This window comes from Hyalella azteca, unplaced genomic scaffold, assembly GCF_000764305.2.
Source record: "Hyalella azteca isolate HAZT.00-mixed unplaced genomic scaffold, Hazt_2.0.2 contig17921, whole genome shotgun sequence".
NCBI lineage: Eukaryota > Metazoa > Arthropoda > Malacostraca > Amphipoda > Hyalellidae > Hyalella > Hyalella azteca.
In genome coordinates this window covers 77674-92937 of record NW_025947685.1, presented here as the reverse complement: position 1 = coordinate 92937, position 15264 = coordinate 77674, and the positions used below count along the sequence as shown (strand labels likewise).

Here is a 15264-nt window from a genome sequence, read left to right as displayed (position 1 = left end):
TTATGTTATGTTATGTTATTTTATGTTATAGATGTGTATAAGAGACAGATGTTATGTTATGTTATGTTATGTTATGTTATGGTATTTTATGTTATGTTGTGTTATTTTATGTTATGTTATGTTATTTTATGTTATGTTATGGTATTTTATGTTAAGTTGTGTTACTTCTGTCTCTTATACACATCTCTATAGCGGTGCCTATTAAATAGGTCAGGATGACACGCACCAGAGCGCAATTGGACAGTCGCTATTCGGATAAATTCTCACTCATTTTTCTGTGAGGATTCGTTCGCATATAATACTTCACCTACTTAACTACATCGAGTTATTTCTGTATCTAATATCACAATTAAATTGTACGAGCTTTCGCACCTTCAATTAAAATACTCAGTTACCTAGAAAGCCTTAATATAGACGTCCGAATGAATTCTTCAAATTAGGATCAATTATGCAAATGATGCATTAAAATTTTTACTAAAATGGTATGTTGCCTGAAAAAATATAAAAGTTAAGGTTATGGTCACCATAAATCCAGTCGCTTAACTTATAACAACAAAGTTTGGGGCAACATCATAGTGGTTACATTATAGCCTGGTAAATTATACTAAAGTTTATTTAATAAACTGACCTGATTTCTTCTTCGGCCACTCGGTCTCCTTGTCGAACCTGACGTCCTGGTAGGGCTGCTCTGCCACCGCCAGCACCCAGCGGATGGGCTCAGCGCGCCCCCTCAGGTTAAAGTACTCTAGTCTGTACTCCGGTGACGTCATGAGTACCTGCGAGCACAGCACGGTACTTGATGTGTGGTACTGATGAGGGTATATGGTGACGTCATGAGTACCTGCGAGCACAGCATGGTACATGGTGAGTACCTGCGAGCACAGCATGGTACATGGTGAGTACCTGCGAGCACAGCACGGTACATGGTGAGTACCTGCGAGTACAGTACGGTACATTATATGTGGTACTGATGAGGGTTTATGTTAATTTCGTGTTAATCATTTATTAAAGTTGAAATTCAGCTCAAGTCTCTAATTATAGAAATTTAAGAGAATGGCTTCGCGGGTAACTAAATATTTCTTCCTAAATATACATGCAAGTTTGTTTCATTGTCTCATCAAACCTGTATTCTAGTCGCGCTATTACACTCATCACGTCACGATACAACAGTCAATATTCAGATATTCGATATTCTTTATGCAACAAGGCGCACAAAGAACCAATTTGACGATATACAAAGCCTTCAATGGTAAAATATAGTAACAACTGAATCATTGTCACGTGCTGATCACAAGTAGAACATAGAATCAAGCACGAAACAAAATACATTCGGTTTGTTAGTCGGTAAAGATACAACTCAATAAAAATGTCTGCGTGATGAAATAAACAACCAAGTTTATAGTCCGTAGTTCAAAATGGCGATATAAAATTGGAGCTAACATCTCGATCTCGATCTTAAAACAAAATATAAATATCAGAGCAAAAATTTTAACGGAAAAAGATAACTGGGTTTGAGACTCAGAGGAAACCTGGGCTGAATAATGGGCATTTTGGATGCCATTTCCTTGGGATTCAAAGATTTGCGAGACTCGTAGTTTTAAGAATATTTTTTCTTCTGGAAAATAATATTAGACCGGAGCAGCAAAAGTGTGCCGGAAGCTTTCACGAATGAGGGTGTATAGACAACCAGGTGTATAGACAACCAGGCGTATAGACAACCAGGCGTATAGACAACCAGGCGTATAGACAACCAGGCGTATAGAAAACCAGGTGTATAGACAACCAGGCGTATTGAAATTAAATAATCAAAACCAATACAAAAATAAATTGAAGATCGCTAAGTTAAGAGACAACTGTATGGTCCTAGGGCGGACTGTATGCATGGCGTTTAAAATTTTAGCAGCTCATGGTACAGGTCAACTTCTTCCTGAACGTAGCAAACACGTTCAAGTAACCCTTCTGAAAAATGATTGCGAGTGACCTGGGTCATTTCAAAACGAAATAATTAATGGCTTAAATTGAGCGTGAATACCACCATAAAGCCTTGATAAAGACGTCTTGCTAAATTGGGCTAGAGTGCACGCACTTCGATATCTCAAATCAAACATTGAAGCCATAAAAAAGCCAGCTTGTAAAAAAAGCCAGCTCGAAAAAAAGCCAGCGTAGAAAAAAGCCAGCTTGAAAAAAAAACAGCCTCTGCACTAGCGGGTAGGAAGCTGCTTGTGTAAACTGATCTGTTTGTGTACCTATGCGCTCTCGCGGGAGCGTAAGTGGAGGCATACCTGGGGCCATACTTTCAAAACTCGCTAAGTGAACGTAAGTACTTACGCTCTATTTTCTTTTCTATGATTGGTGGATTTTGCTTGAAAGGCCGTCAGTGATTGGCTTATGAACTTACGATCTCTTAACATTTTTTGAAAGTATAGACCCTAAACCAGATACCGGCGGCTTCTGCGTCAGCAAGCAAGACAAAACAACTCCTGAAAAACGACGCAATCTGGTTCACGAGATTTGGTGTCGCGAGCCTGAGGAAAAACAAGCAGGTACTAATTATGGATGGTCATGAACAGCCTTCCTCGTGAAGCATGAGGCTGGGTCTTTTTTGTTACCTTCGACAAGCGAGGAAATTGCTCCAGATAACTCCCACTGACCAGAAAAAAAGGTGAGAGGGAATCTGCCCACGTGATTTCAGTGACAACACTCGCGAATTTCCGTAGATTAAAACTGAACACAGATATGGAGTCGTAAAATAGGCACCACAAGTTAGAAATTAGAATGCAAAAGGATTGATAATATACAAAATTAGTTTAAGTTTGATAATTAGGACCAAATCTTAAAATTCAAGTTAAAATTACCTGATATTTGGCTTCATTCGATCAAAATCTTCGCAGATTACAAGATCTCAACACAAGTATCAGGTTCTACATGTCTGATTTCAGCCCCCGAAGCATATGGGTTCGTTGCAGGTTTCTGCATGGTGCGCCAGTAAATCTGCGTAATTCTTCTGATCGACAGCGAGCCATTCTTCTAAAGCAGGAAGAAAAACTTCAGGAAGCCCCGGAACAAAGCGAAAAAGTTTCTTTCTCATAACAACAAGGCTGAGTATCATACACGGAGCGCATGGAGAGCAAACTAAGACCGCGAAAAATGGATATTTGGGTTTGACTGCCGCGTAAAAAGCTTTCCCCTGTCATCCACGACGCATTTTATGTGAATGAATCACTCATGCGAATGGTCGAATGAACTGAACGACCAGAGCCCAAGGCATCAGGAACAATAACGCTATGCCAGGAGACATTGTAGACTAGATTCATGAATTTTTGTATTACATACAGAACGTGTGTAACATTCGAATGTTTTTACATCATCGAAGCTAATGAAATAAATATTTCATAACCACGTAACCTTGGGGCAGGTAAAGAGAACACAGAAAAGCGTTCGGTTGTCATCGATCCTGGGGGATGTAGAGGTCGGTGAGTCCTCGAGTGACTACAGTTCCAAGTGTATAACACAGCTCAAAATTTGACCAATTGGAAGAACTTATAAAAATAGATTGAGAAAAGCGAGCTGAAAACTTACTTTTGTAATATATCCCCCCCCCCCAAAAAAAAAACTAACGAGTTTAATTTTTTTCTTTTCTGATCAGTAACTAAAAAATCATGCACAATACTATGGACGCTTTTGTTGGTTAAGCAGATGAATTTGGAATAGTATATGGGTACGTTGAACTCTTCGCATCATCGCTGTAATTAAGTATAATTAAGGATAAGTATTGCTGTTTCACATTGCATTGTGATAGGAAAATCATTCACGAACTCAATATTCGAACTCATTTGCTTTTAGTCGAATTTTGCAGTGTACACGCTTAGGAAAACGGATACAATATTTTCATTGCATTCGTATTTTTTGATGAGCTTTTGTAGTGCAAACCTCCTTTTAGCGAGAAAACCATTTAATTCTTGCATTAATAACGGCATGTGGGCAGTCTCGCGACTCAAGAGTTGCTCGCGCCTGACCTGTTGGCTAGATCTGATCCAGTATCACAAGATCAACATGCAAGGATCTTTATCGTAGACACATGATAGCGCCACACAAACAGTGATAATGGCGTCATCTCCCGAGTTTTGCTTACACGCGTTGCCAGCCGAAGCATCTTCACTATATTTGTGTGGAGAAAATAGCAGAAGTAACGTTAACGCCAGTAAAACGCCCGGAATTGGTGGTATCAAAAACTTGCAGAGTCAAAATAAAATCACGTTTCCGCAGGAAAAAAAAATCTCAAAGTAATTTGAACACGCATTTTATAGCGCACGGTGAGGGTGGTCCAGTACAGCAGCGTGCCCTGACACTGGTGCTTGATGGGCATGCAGGTGCTTGTCCTGACACTGGTGCTTGATGGGCATGCAGGTGCTTGTCCTGACACTGGTGCTTGATGGGCATGCAGGTGGAGTGTCCTGACACTGGTGCTTGATGGGCATGCAGGTGCGTGTCCTGACACTGGTGCTTGATGGGCATGCAGGTGGAGTGTCCTGACACTGGTGCTTGATGGGCATGCAGGTGGAGTGTTCTGACGCTAGTGTTTTCTTAGGACACGGGGTCAGCCGAGAGCCTCTCTCGCTGATGACAAAGTACCGAGCAATCTGCAGCATATAACGCGTTATATATGAGCGTCCATAATTTCCCGGTCATCATAAGAGGCATGCAGAATAACTGCCAAAAGCTTCTTAAAATAGAACCGTCTCATTCAGGTTGTGATACAAAAGTCTTCATGTGCATGTAGTTTACATTATCACATTATAAGCACCATCAGTCATCTAACGAATAACGATAAGGACCTACAACTTCTGCTAAATCCAGTCCACATGAAGTTAATACTGTCCCGAAAGCCGTAAAAATCCAAGTCCATTCAACGAAAAAAATTAAGCAAGATAACACATAAGCGGCCTCTTTCAATTTTATACTAAATTGGCGACAAAAAAACCTGTAACTCACAGAACTTGTCCTGGAGCAACTTTAGAGAGTGAAATCGATAATACAATATATTAGGGTAGGCTGGCGCGATGAATGAGCCCGCTATTGCAACGCTCGATTATCGACAGCTGCGATGGAGCTCTAGTGCAACGCAATTCATTATTGCGCCTGATATTGGGATACAAGCAAAACTCCTAGAAATCAATTACAACGCAAATGTTAAAATGGAGAAGTTGTCTAAGTCAATTTTTGTGCATTCTTAAAGATTTGGAGCCCGATTTTATGGACAAAACGTGTCATTCAATAGGCAGGTATCGTATCTGCTAAGGAAAATAAATTCTAGCCGTTAAAGTGAGTGTCGGACGGTCGCAAAATGATACGAATAAAATAAACCATACCTTCTTTTATACAAATTATTGGTCCGAGCTGACGGTATTGTGGCAAGATACACCTGTGAGTTAACAAACAATTATTCCCATTTCTCTTTTTATTTCTATTCAGTGGTATCCCACATTTTACCTTGAAATACTCCACCATAATTTCTATACTTTCCAGTTATGAGATTCTTTGAACTATCTTCACGTACGACTTTGCCCACGGCTTGCCATTCCATTAGAATAGTGAGAGTTTTAGCTGCAACAATCGTTGCATTGTATTTTCATTTAGCAATTTTTTTACCAGAGCTGGACTAGCAGCCAACATTGTCCATGCTAATTCAAGACATTTGTCAGCTAAACATTTTATGGCTTTTCTATCATGAACTTGCTGCCTAAAATCCCATTGTAGCAATTATTCCTAAATTTTAATGGTATAATGGCATAGATAAGAAGAGATGGTTGCATGCATTGGATTAAGTAAAAATGGCAGAAGAAGAAGCATTTTTAGATGCAATGTTTTTGTTCATGCGTGAGTCACATGCAAAATACGTTGTTATATTGGCAGAGCTATCAGGAAATGCGATCTAATCTTATCTGGACGAAATAAATAGCGATTTGTTTTCAAGATCTTCACAATCCTTGACCATTATAGATGNACATAAAGGTACACGTTTCGTTAAATGAATAAATGGAGTGTTCGTAGTTTCTTCTTCGATTTGCAATCGGAAAGAGAAAAGTGAACATCCAATTGGCTTCCGATGTATAATTAATCGTGAAATTTTACCAGCTTGTGGAGAAGAAATAATATAGAAGATGAATAACATGAAATTTCGCACATGTCGAAAAGGAATTATCAGACAGAAACATATTGAAACATAATTAGATTTGCCTACAACATTGGGGATCTCTTGATGTGCTCACAAACACAGCAAATATTTTCATGAACGAACAACTCTTAGAAGCCGCTATAATAATCTCACTAAAGTTAAATTATTCAACCTGGCAGCTCCTTAATTGTTTGTTATTTGCCTTCTTGCGAACTATAATAACCCCCTTGCACGACGGGACGCTTGTTTTGACGGACAAGATAAATGATATGCAAGTCATCCGTCAGGTGTCATTGGTTGACACAGCCTCCTCATTTCTCGGCGTGAGAATCACCATGAAACAGAATGAACATCAATTACTCGGAGGGTTTTTCTCGGCAATAAATATATATCTTAGCAATTTGACTTTATATATCTTAGCAAATAACCTACCTAAAAATAACAGCACGCTTCTTTCTTGTTTTCAGATAACGTATGCGACCAGAAGCCCAGGTTTATCACAATTACTGCTACTGGAAACTTTAGCAGGGCTCAATAATCGATGGCGTTCAATATAATTACCAAAGAATGCTGCCCGGAGGGAACTCGCCCTGAACTAATGAAGAGATTTCGCTCTTAGTCGGAAGAACTCTAATTTTTTTATGGTCAAGAACACAGAAGAATGGACTCAAAATCCAATAACAGATCATGAATTATCGAGGCGCTCGTTCGCAGTCATGAATTTGGCAAGAAGTTGAAGACGCGTCGCCTACACGCGTCACGCTGCACTGCGAAGCATGAATAGGAACAAAGGAATCTTTTGAATCCAGATGAAAAACCAAGTAGTGCACTTTTACGGTTCAACCAAGTTTACGAAGTAGTATACTTTTAGTGCTTTTCAGCAAGAGTCATGATAATTACATTGGTAATGGTAAAATGGCTCCACACAGAATAACTTATTAACCATATTGAACTAATGTAGTCTTTTGAAGCAAACAAACGCAACATTTTACCATCAAACGCACACAAAACAATATAGGTAGAATGTTCCATCATGAATAATGAACCATGTATTTTAAATAACAAGCCAACAGGTCAAAACAGAAATTAGATTGTACATTAGAAATTAAACGTTGATAGGCGCTCCGTATCTGATTTGCATAAATGTTTTCCGCTGCCGTTGTCGGTAAAACGAGACGGCCAACGGAATACAACCTCATTCGGTTGTATTCGGTTGGAAACTAAGCTCAAACAGTTCATTTTTGGAACTAAGATGGAGGAGGGCAAGTGGCGTAAGAAACAAAGGCAGGCTCGTTAAAGTTAGTAATTGTCTGACACCTCTGGAACTACCTAATCAACGACCGTTCATATCTACAGCGCCCCGTTATAGACGCTTCTGCATGCGATAAACGTTCTTGTTTGAAATTGCTTATAAACTAAAACGAGCTCCTATATGACTGGGCAAAATCGGAATCTTTTATCGTAATCAGTTTATTATTAGCAGAAGTACGATGAAGACAATTCCTCCATTTTTTGTGAGAGCTATGAACTAAGAACGATAAGATTTTTACCTGATCTGTTAAGGAGAAATCCAACGCGATTTATTCCATTCAACACCACAATTAATCTCATTTTGAAGGCAATAACATTCGCGTAGAAGCCGAATTCATGTCAATTAAAATAGTTGTCGTAATAGTCACTAGTCACTAATAGTCAGAAGGTGACGTAATAGTCACTAATGACATCACAACCTGACAAATGTCTAAACGATTTTAAATGTCTCTAAATACCATATACCACGAGTATAATACTGAACAAGTTTTGGGCCTGTCTTAGTAATATATTATCGGCTGTCTCAGAGGCCTTATTATAATCAAAAGCTGAAGTACAGACGACTACGGGAGTCCGTGTGTATTGGCGCGCAGGAATCTATGCAAATAGCGGCAAAATTCTAGCTACAAATTCTTGAATGCTACGCTTCTATTATTGACGTGACACAGAGTGCATGGGCGGTCGATTAAGCTTCTTAACTCTATACAGGCGCTATAGGTAAGTGCGGCCTGGCACAGCTTCAACGGCCTCGGGGCTGCGATCGAAGGATTAGCTAAAGATTGGCGACCGTGGGCAGAGTTGATGAAAGACCTCACTTTGTCATGGCCGGGTCGAAGAAACGTCCAAGCTCACTGAAAAATTGCCTAGTGAGTTGCAAGCTCAGTGAATTTGCTGCAGCTTGGATTTTAAACGCTCAGGGTAAAGAGTAGCACAATTCACCACGGTATTGTCGAAACAAATTGAGGTTTAAGGTCGGTAATGAAGATCGACGGTCGATTGATAGCTGTGATTCTCTCCGTTGTTTCAGAAGTACGAGGAGCTACACGAAGTGAACTCCAAGTATTCAATTCTTTACTAAAAGGAAAATTCTATCGTCAGCCTAATCTCCTTCACTATCATCAGATATCCTGGAAGTTCTTTAGCGAAATTCTTTTTTATTGCAACTTAATCAATAATTAGCAGGATTGAACACGCGGGCATGCAGAGTTTTTTTCTGCAGTTCCCAAATGGCAGGGGTTCCATAAAATGACTCCGGACATTTCCAAGATATATCTTCACCGGTATGATATACTTACACTACGGTATATTTATCAGTTTCCACATTGACATGGCATAAATGAATAAGGTAGATAAATTTTTCACCAATGAAGCAAAAAAGCTCAAATTTTTTCCTATTCATATTTAACACGTTGACTACGATTGCTTCATCTTGTACTATTATTTCATTTTTGTACTTTTTTTAAACAGGGTTGCCAGACGGTCATTTTTTCCGGACAAATTCCGTGATTTAGTTTTTCTCAATTGCGTTGGCCGGGTAAAATTTATGATAGGGGTGTTTCCTAATTAAATTTTAAATACTGCAAAAAATAAAATAAATGGAATTTTTATAGCGGAACCTACAAATAAACTAGTATATTTCGAGTTATCGGTCATTTTTGGCCTTTTTTATTCTCGGATTTGGCCAATTTTAGGCAACCTGGATTATGTACCACTACGTCCTGGAGAAATACATTTCGTGGTACGCATATGTACCACTTCAGAGTCAACGTGTTAAGTCTTCGTTCTACGGCTGGCAAATGAAGAATGAACAGCAAGCTCGACCAGACCTTCAGTTTCACACCAAAGAAAAATGCTGCGTTCGTTATCCGTTACAACTGAATATGATTCTAATTTGAGAGAAGGATTTGAAGAAAAATTCTTTGAACCAAGATCTTAGGAATCCGAAAGACTCCAACAGAGAAGCACAGAAGCATAACTGCGGTTTGTGCGACAAGTAAGGCAAAAAACAATGTCACGTCTTCTATTTAAAAAATTCATAAGCAACATATCTATACGCTCTAAACGAACTTTACTATAAGCTGTATCCAAACCAAGAGAAGCAGCCTTATAACACATTATCCAAGAAAGCAGGTATTTTTGCAAACAAGTTTGTTGACGGTCGGATTAGATTCTGGAACAAATTTGAAAAAACCGCGTAAGATAGAGTCACATCTGTCAGGACTTGGACCCTTGCCTTCTGAGCGCCAAAATCTCAATAAGAACTTTATTGGCAAAGCCAAAGCGGCAGCCTACGCGAGTTGAGCGCTTCCAGGACCACAGGATTGGGGAAACAAGAACGAGGCGTCCAAGATAATGTCGGCACATAATAGAATAGAGAGAATCCCGATGAATCGATCTCCGCGAATAAAATAGTTGAGAAAGGAATTTAAAAACACGAACTCCTTTTTCATATGGCAAACACCGTCGTAAACAATATTCACAGAGGCGGCTATAAGGAGACCGGTACGTGAGCGTATGTTGATAAACATCGTCGCCAGATGAGGTAAACGATTTTTATAATGATAATATTCGGATAACGGAAGACGAGTAACAAAAATGCATGGCCACAATTGATACAATATATAATGACTTCATAACGAGGTCATGAATTAGCAACCCAAAAGTCCCCCCAGCAGTCCAACTTATACCAACAGCAGTGATATGTATACTAAATAAAATGTATTCCCGTAATTAAACTTAGCGCTGTACACCAGCAAGCGAGATACGTATACGTCTAGCATGGTCCTCCATCAGGACCCAGAGCAAGTTTAGCAGCCTATACTTTCAAAAAAAGTTAAGAGATCGTAAGTTCATCAGCCAATCATTGACGGCCTTGCAAGCAAAATCCACCAATCATAGACGAGAAAATAGAGCGTAAGTACTTACGTTCACTTAGCGAGTTGAAAGTATGGTACCAGGCTGGACCGGACTGTAAACACAATGCAACAAATACATTGAATGCCATGTAAATACCTACATTACATAACAAAGGTCAGGATAAGAGAAGGTTAAGGATATCGACTGGGAGGTGCAGGGTCAAGGTCTCTGCGGTCGGGAAATGAGCCGTGTTGGGGGGGGGGGGAATCAACAGCCCACGCATCAAAAGTTGCCCATTAAAATGAAAATAGCGCAATGAGGGAATACTGCAGTGCAGGTCAAAACCTGGGGCCATACTTTCAAAACTCGCTAAGTGAACGTAAGTACTTACGCTCTATTTCTTGTCTATGATTGGTGGATTTGGCTTGAAAGGCCGTCAATGATTGGCTGATGAACTTTCGATCTCTTAACTTTTTTTGAATGTATAGGCCCTGGAAACTATTCCACAAATCTGCCAGCGAGCTCGGATAGAAACTGAAAAATTAATCTGTGTGATACCAACTCGTACAAGCATGCTGATAAACTTCATTGAAGAACTGTTGGTCGCGTAACAAAGTTAACACTCAAAGAATTTGACCAGACTGACAAATGACGGTGCACTTTTTGCCCTTATTCATGGGTCATCCTGATCCAGTTGGGTTCGTCAAAATGGCGTATCAATGTAACGGCGTATTACTTGAAATCCTGAGGGATTGCAAATAATCTGGCATTTCCACATAGATTAAGCCAAAAGCCTTAGTGTTAAATATCTGTTCAATCCGCTATGATACTTTAACAGAAGCAACACACACCATTTATATCTTCAGTTGATTAACGATCAACATACTGTAGGTCTGTAGGCAAGGATTCAAGACGTTCCCACTTGTCCTGCATGTAACGTCAAACCAAACTAACCATTCAACTTTTCCTTCTGGGTTCTGAATTTTGTTGAGTCTGACCTCTACCTTGTATTGCTGAACAAATATGATAAATTTCCCCATCAGAAATATACTAACCATAAACTACGAAAAAACTATTCCACTTAATCCTTATATCCTGCGTTACTTCTCTAATACTTAAGAATAGTTCACAATCAAATCTGCATTTTCGGTGGTCTGTCCACTGATCTGCGAATTCCAGCTTGGATTTGCGAATTCGAACTTTGATATTCGAATCTTGAGCAAATAAAGGTAGGTAGTAAATCTTTCCGGGAGAATGTTTCTTAAATGACGGAATTAGGATAAGCTTTGTCCAATAATTATCAACATAGATTCCTAGCCTTCTTGTTTTCCTTGTAAGAATTGAACGGAAGAAATACCACTACTTCTGATAGCAATGCTGAACACGTTGAAAGAAGTTCAGTTTGTAACTCCCGATAAGTGCTAAAGCCAACTAAATACACAGGCTTCACAGGGCCAGAAAATCTACAATAAACTTTTAATGTCAATCGATGCGACGGTTCTTTATAGCACAACTTTAGCCAAGGCGAAAATCAGATTTTTATATTTCTGACAGGAAATAAAAGATACGCGTCGACATCGAGGATGAAAGATTTTATATTCGTCAGATTCGTGAAAAAAAAAAAAACAAAAATTAAGATTTATAAACAAAATAAACTTTTTACATTCTAGAAGTCGCGAGAGAGAAAGAGTCAAGAAATTACGTCGATCGAAGACCAAATAATGTCAGGAATTAAACAGGAAAAAATTAAATCAGGAGTTGCGTTGGATTCAATTAATAGATTAGTTGAGAGAAACCAAACTTCCTACCGCCGCACATTATGATTGGAAGTCGGAATTCAACATGCAGAAAAAAAATTAGCTGTCAGCACGGTTTCTCAATATCAATTTCCTCCAAAAAAATACAAAAGGGAGGAAAATACACCAAAGAAAGAATTAGTTAATGGACACAGGCCGAAGAGCAGCAGCCTGACACGAACCTTGATCGCCATTCGTTACATCATAAATCATTTTAGCACCACACGCGATACAACACCAACTTTCAACGACAACAGATATAGCATGCTCTATTGTATCAGTCAAACACCAATAAGAATCATAATAAATTATTAAAATCAGTTTCTCATAAATAATTGCAAATTTTTATATTTCTTCAGAGACAAGAAAATGTTGACATGCAAGCGACGCAGGCTGGACATCTGGGAAGGTTTCTCACGTATTCAATATCGATCCAAAGAGGTCACTAGCTCGATCCAAAAATATCAGCAGAGTTATAAAGGAAGGTCTAGTCGCAGGTCTTCAAATCCAATATGAAATGTGATCCTGATATCAATTTTTCTTGTATTAACTCCTCTCAAATTCAACCTTTTTTACCGAAGTGTCGCCAGATCATTTATCAACAGATGCGAATGCAGTCCACATCCAGATATACAATAAAATGTCGTATAAAACAGTTCAAAGAACATGGAGCTTCAAAACTATTTCCTAGTATCATAAAAGCGTTTGATTTTGTGCCCGCAAAACCTTAAAAGAACAAAGCCACACCGAGAACTCAAATGCGCAGTTGACATCGAAAGACATGAAATTTAAGACTCGTGTAGCAGCTTAAAAAAAACTCATTTTTCTTCGACGACCTCGATTTTTAATTTGACACGTTGTATAACACCAGGACACCTGTGCTTGACAGTATCATATACTGTACGGCAGCTGCGAAAGAAATGTGCATCTAATTTATTTTCTTGCAAGCGGTGAGTAAATAACCATATACATATGTGTTTAATTATATGAACTGCATATGTTGTACAGCTAAAAACAGTATACGTTCAACAACTATTAAACTATGAACGTAATGTAACTTATGTACCACACACGTTGGATAACTCATCAACTCTATACGTTCAGTTGATACAGAGCATGAGAAGTTATGCACAGATAATGGTCATACACATGCATGCTAACTATTTTGTTAGCGAGATGTTAACCAGATCGTTTATCAACAGCTTAGAAGGCAGTAAACATACATATATCCCAAAACGTCATACGGCAAGCGGTTCAAAGAACATGGAACATAGAGCAGCTCTAGAATATCGCTGCTATTGATAACTTAATAACAATTAACCTGGCCCACCTCACTTGCACAACTTTATGTTCACGATTCTAATGAGGGTTTACATCGGGAGATGAGCAGCCAAGGTTTGAAGAAATATCAGGCAAGCGTTTCTCAGCCACGCATTGTTCGAGTTTGACGTATAGAAAATTAAATCAGATCGAACAGGGTCTTGTACCATCGGCCTTCGCCGCATACGGACCCTGGGAAACCAGGGGCCATACTTTCAAAAAAGTTAAGCGATCGTAAGTTCATTTGCCAATCAGCGACGGTATTTGAAGCAAAATCCACCAATCATAGACAAGAAAATAGAGCGTAAGTACTTACGTTAACTTAGCGAGTTTTGAAAGTATGGCCCCAGTACTTGACCGGCTGACGAGGAAGGTTGCATGGGATGCTGGAGCGCCGATCATTGGAAACCAGCTCCATTGATTTCACTGCCAGGCCTTCGTCATATACCTTCCTGCACCAGTTTTCTTCTAACCTAATATTTCAGTCGAGAAAATGTGTCAAAACCCGGTTCCCGTACGATAAAAATTCCGTGCGTAAACAAGGAGATGAAGCCCGGTTCCTTTACAATAAAATCGTCAGTGCAGAAACGATGTGATAAAGCCAGAAGTGATGCGAACTTCAAAAAAACTTTAAGGAGTTTTCACCAACTACCTACTGATGACATCATGAATTACCGTTCTCACAACCAAGCGTCAATGCAGAACGAGTTTGTGTGGAAAGTTGAGAATTGAGGGAACCGATGCATTTACTGATGAATTTATTGTGTTGCATAATTTGTTGCTAGCCATCATCACCCTTCCCGCAGCATAATGTTCGCGCGTAGACGGTCGTAACCAACAGCTGATGATGATTTCTTAATTGTGTGATGTTCGTTAAAAATTAGCCCTGAACCCACCGGAGGGACCTACATCAGCTCCTGAACGTATTTAGGAGATATAACAACTTACTTGTTTGGCCGGACCTCCCGAGCCTTGTTACTGAATATCGTCCTTTCTTCGAGCCTCTACATTATTGTCAACGGCGTCGTCCGACTTAGTATTACCATGTAAATCAACGGCAAATTCGTGGACATCATTTTGCGTTTTCTCAATAAATTTATCACTTATCTTCCATGTTCTCTTGAAACCACTATAAGGAAATCACTGCTTTCAATTCAGCTATCTAAGTAATATGTTGCCAGCTTTCCCGCAACAGCAAGAATATATAATGCAAAAATTAATCCTGAATCGTCCTGTAGCGCTCATGAGATACGCTTGTCTAATGACCATAGAGTTCTTATTTCACGCTTATTTTGTAGTTATCATCGTTGTAGTTGCGCTGCAAGGTTGAGTGCAATGGCGGGCACTTCTCGTGATTGGCATGCATTCAAGAGCAATTGCACTACACTGCCTCTGCCACAGAACCGAAGCTTACTGTGCTGCCACACTGACTTGCACTGCATGAAGTGTAGCAAATACGCGAGTGTACGGAGCGTAATACACTACACTACCAGCGGCGAGAAGCAAGCAACAGCATCGCGCATCAGCTAGGTGGCCCAAATGAGGGCGGATGAACGATAATCAGAGGCTATGCTATAATCATTGCTATGTCCCAAACAAGTACCAAGATACCAAGATTACCAAGATGAATTACACTGCATGCTGCGTGCCACGCAGGAAGCCACGCACCAAGCCTCGCACCAAGCCACGCACCAAGCCACGCACCAAGCCTCGCACCGAGCCTCGCACCAAGCCACGCACCAAGCCACGCACCAAGCCACGCACCAAGCCACGCACCGAGCCACGCACCAAGCCACGCACCAAGCC

At 39.8% G+C, this 15264-nt stretch overlaps 1 protein-coding gene across 1 annotated transcript in view; it reads right to left on the bottom strand.

Annotated features, from left to right (window-relative positions):
• LOC108679833 (probable glutathione S-transferase 7) overlaps positions 1 to 15264 on the bottom strand; it is a 30368-nt gene that overhangs the window by 6521 nt on the left and 8583 nt on the right. Inside the window, exon 2 of the mRNA XM_018168560.2 lies at positions 629 to 776. Coding sequence (XP_018024049.1) covers positions 629 to 770 — 142 coding nt within the window. The 5' untranslated portion in view covers positions 771 to 776. The remainder of the gene's footprint in view (positions 1 to 628; positions 777 to 15264) is intronic.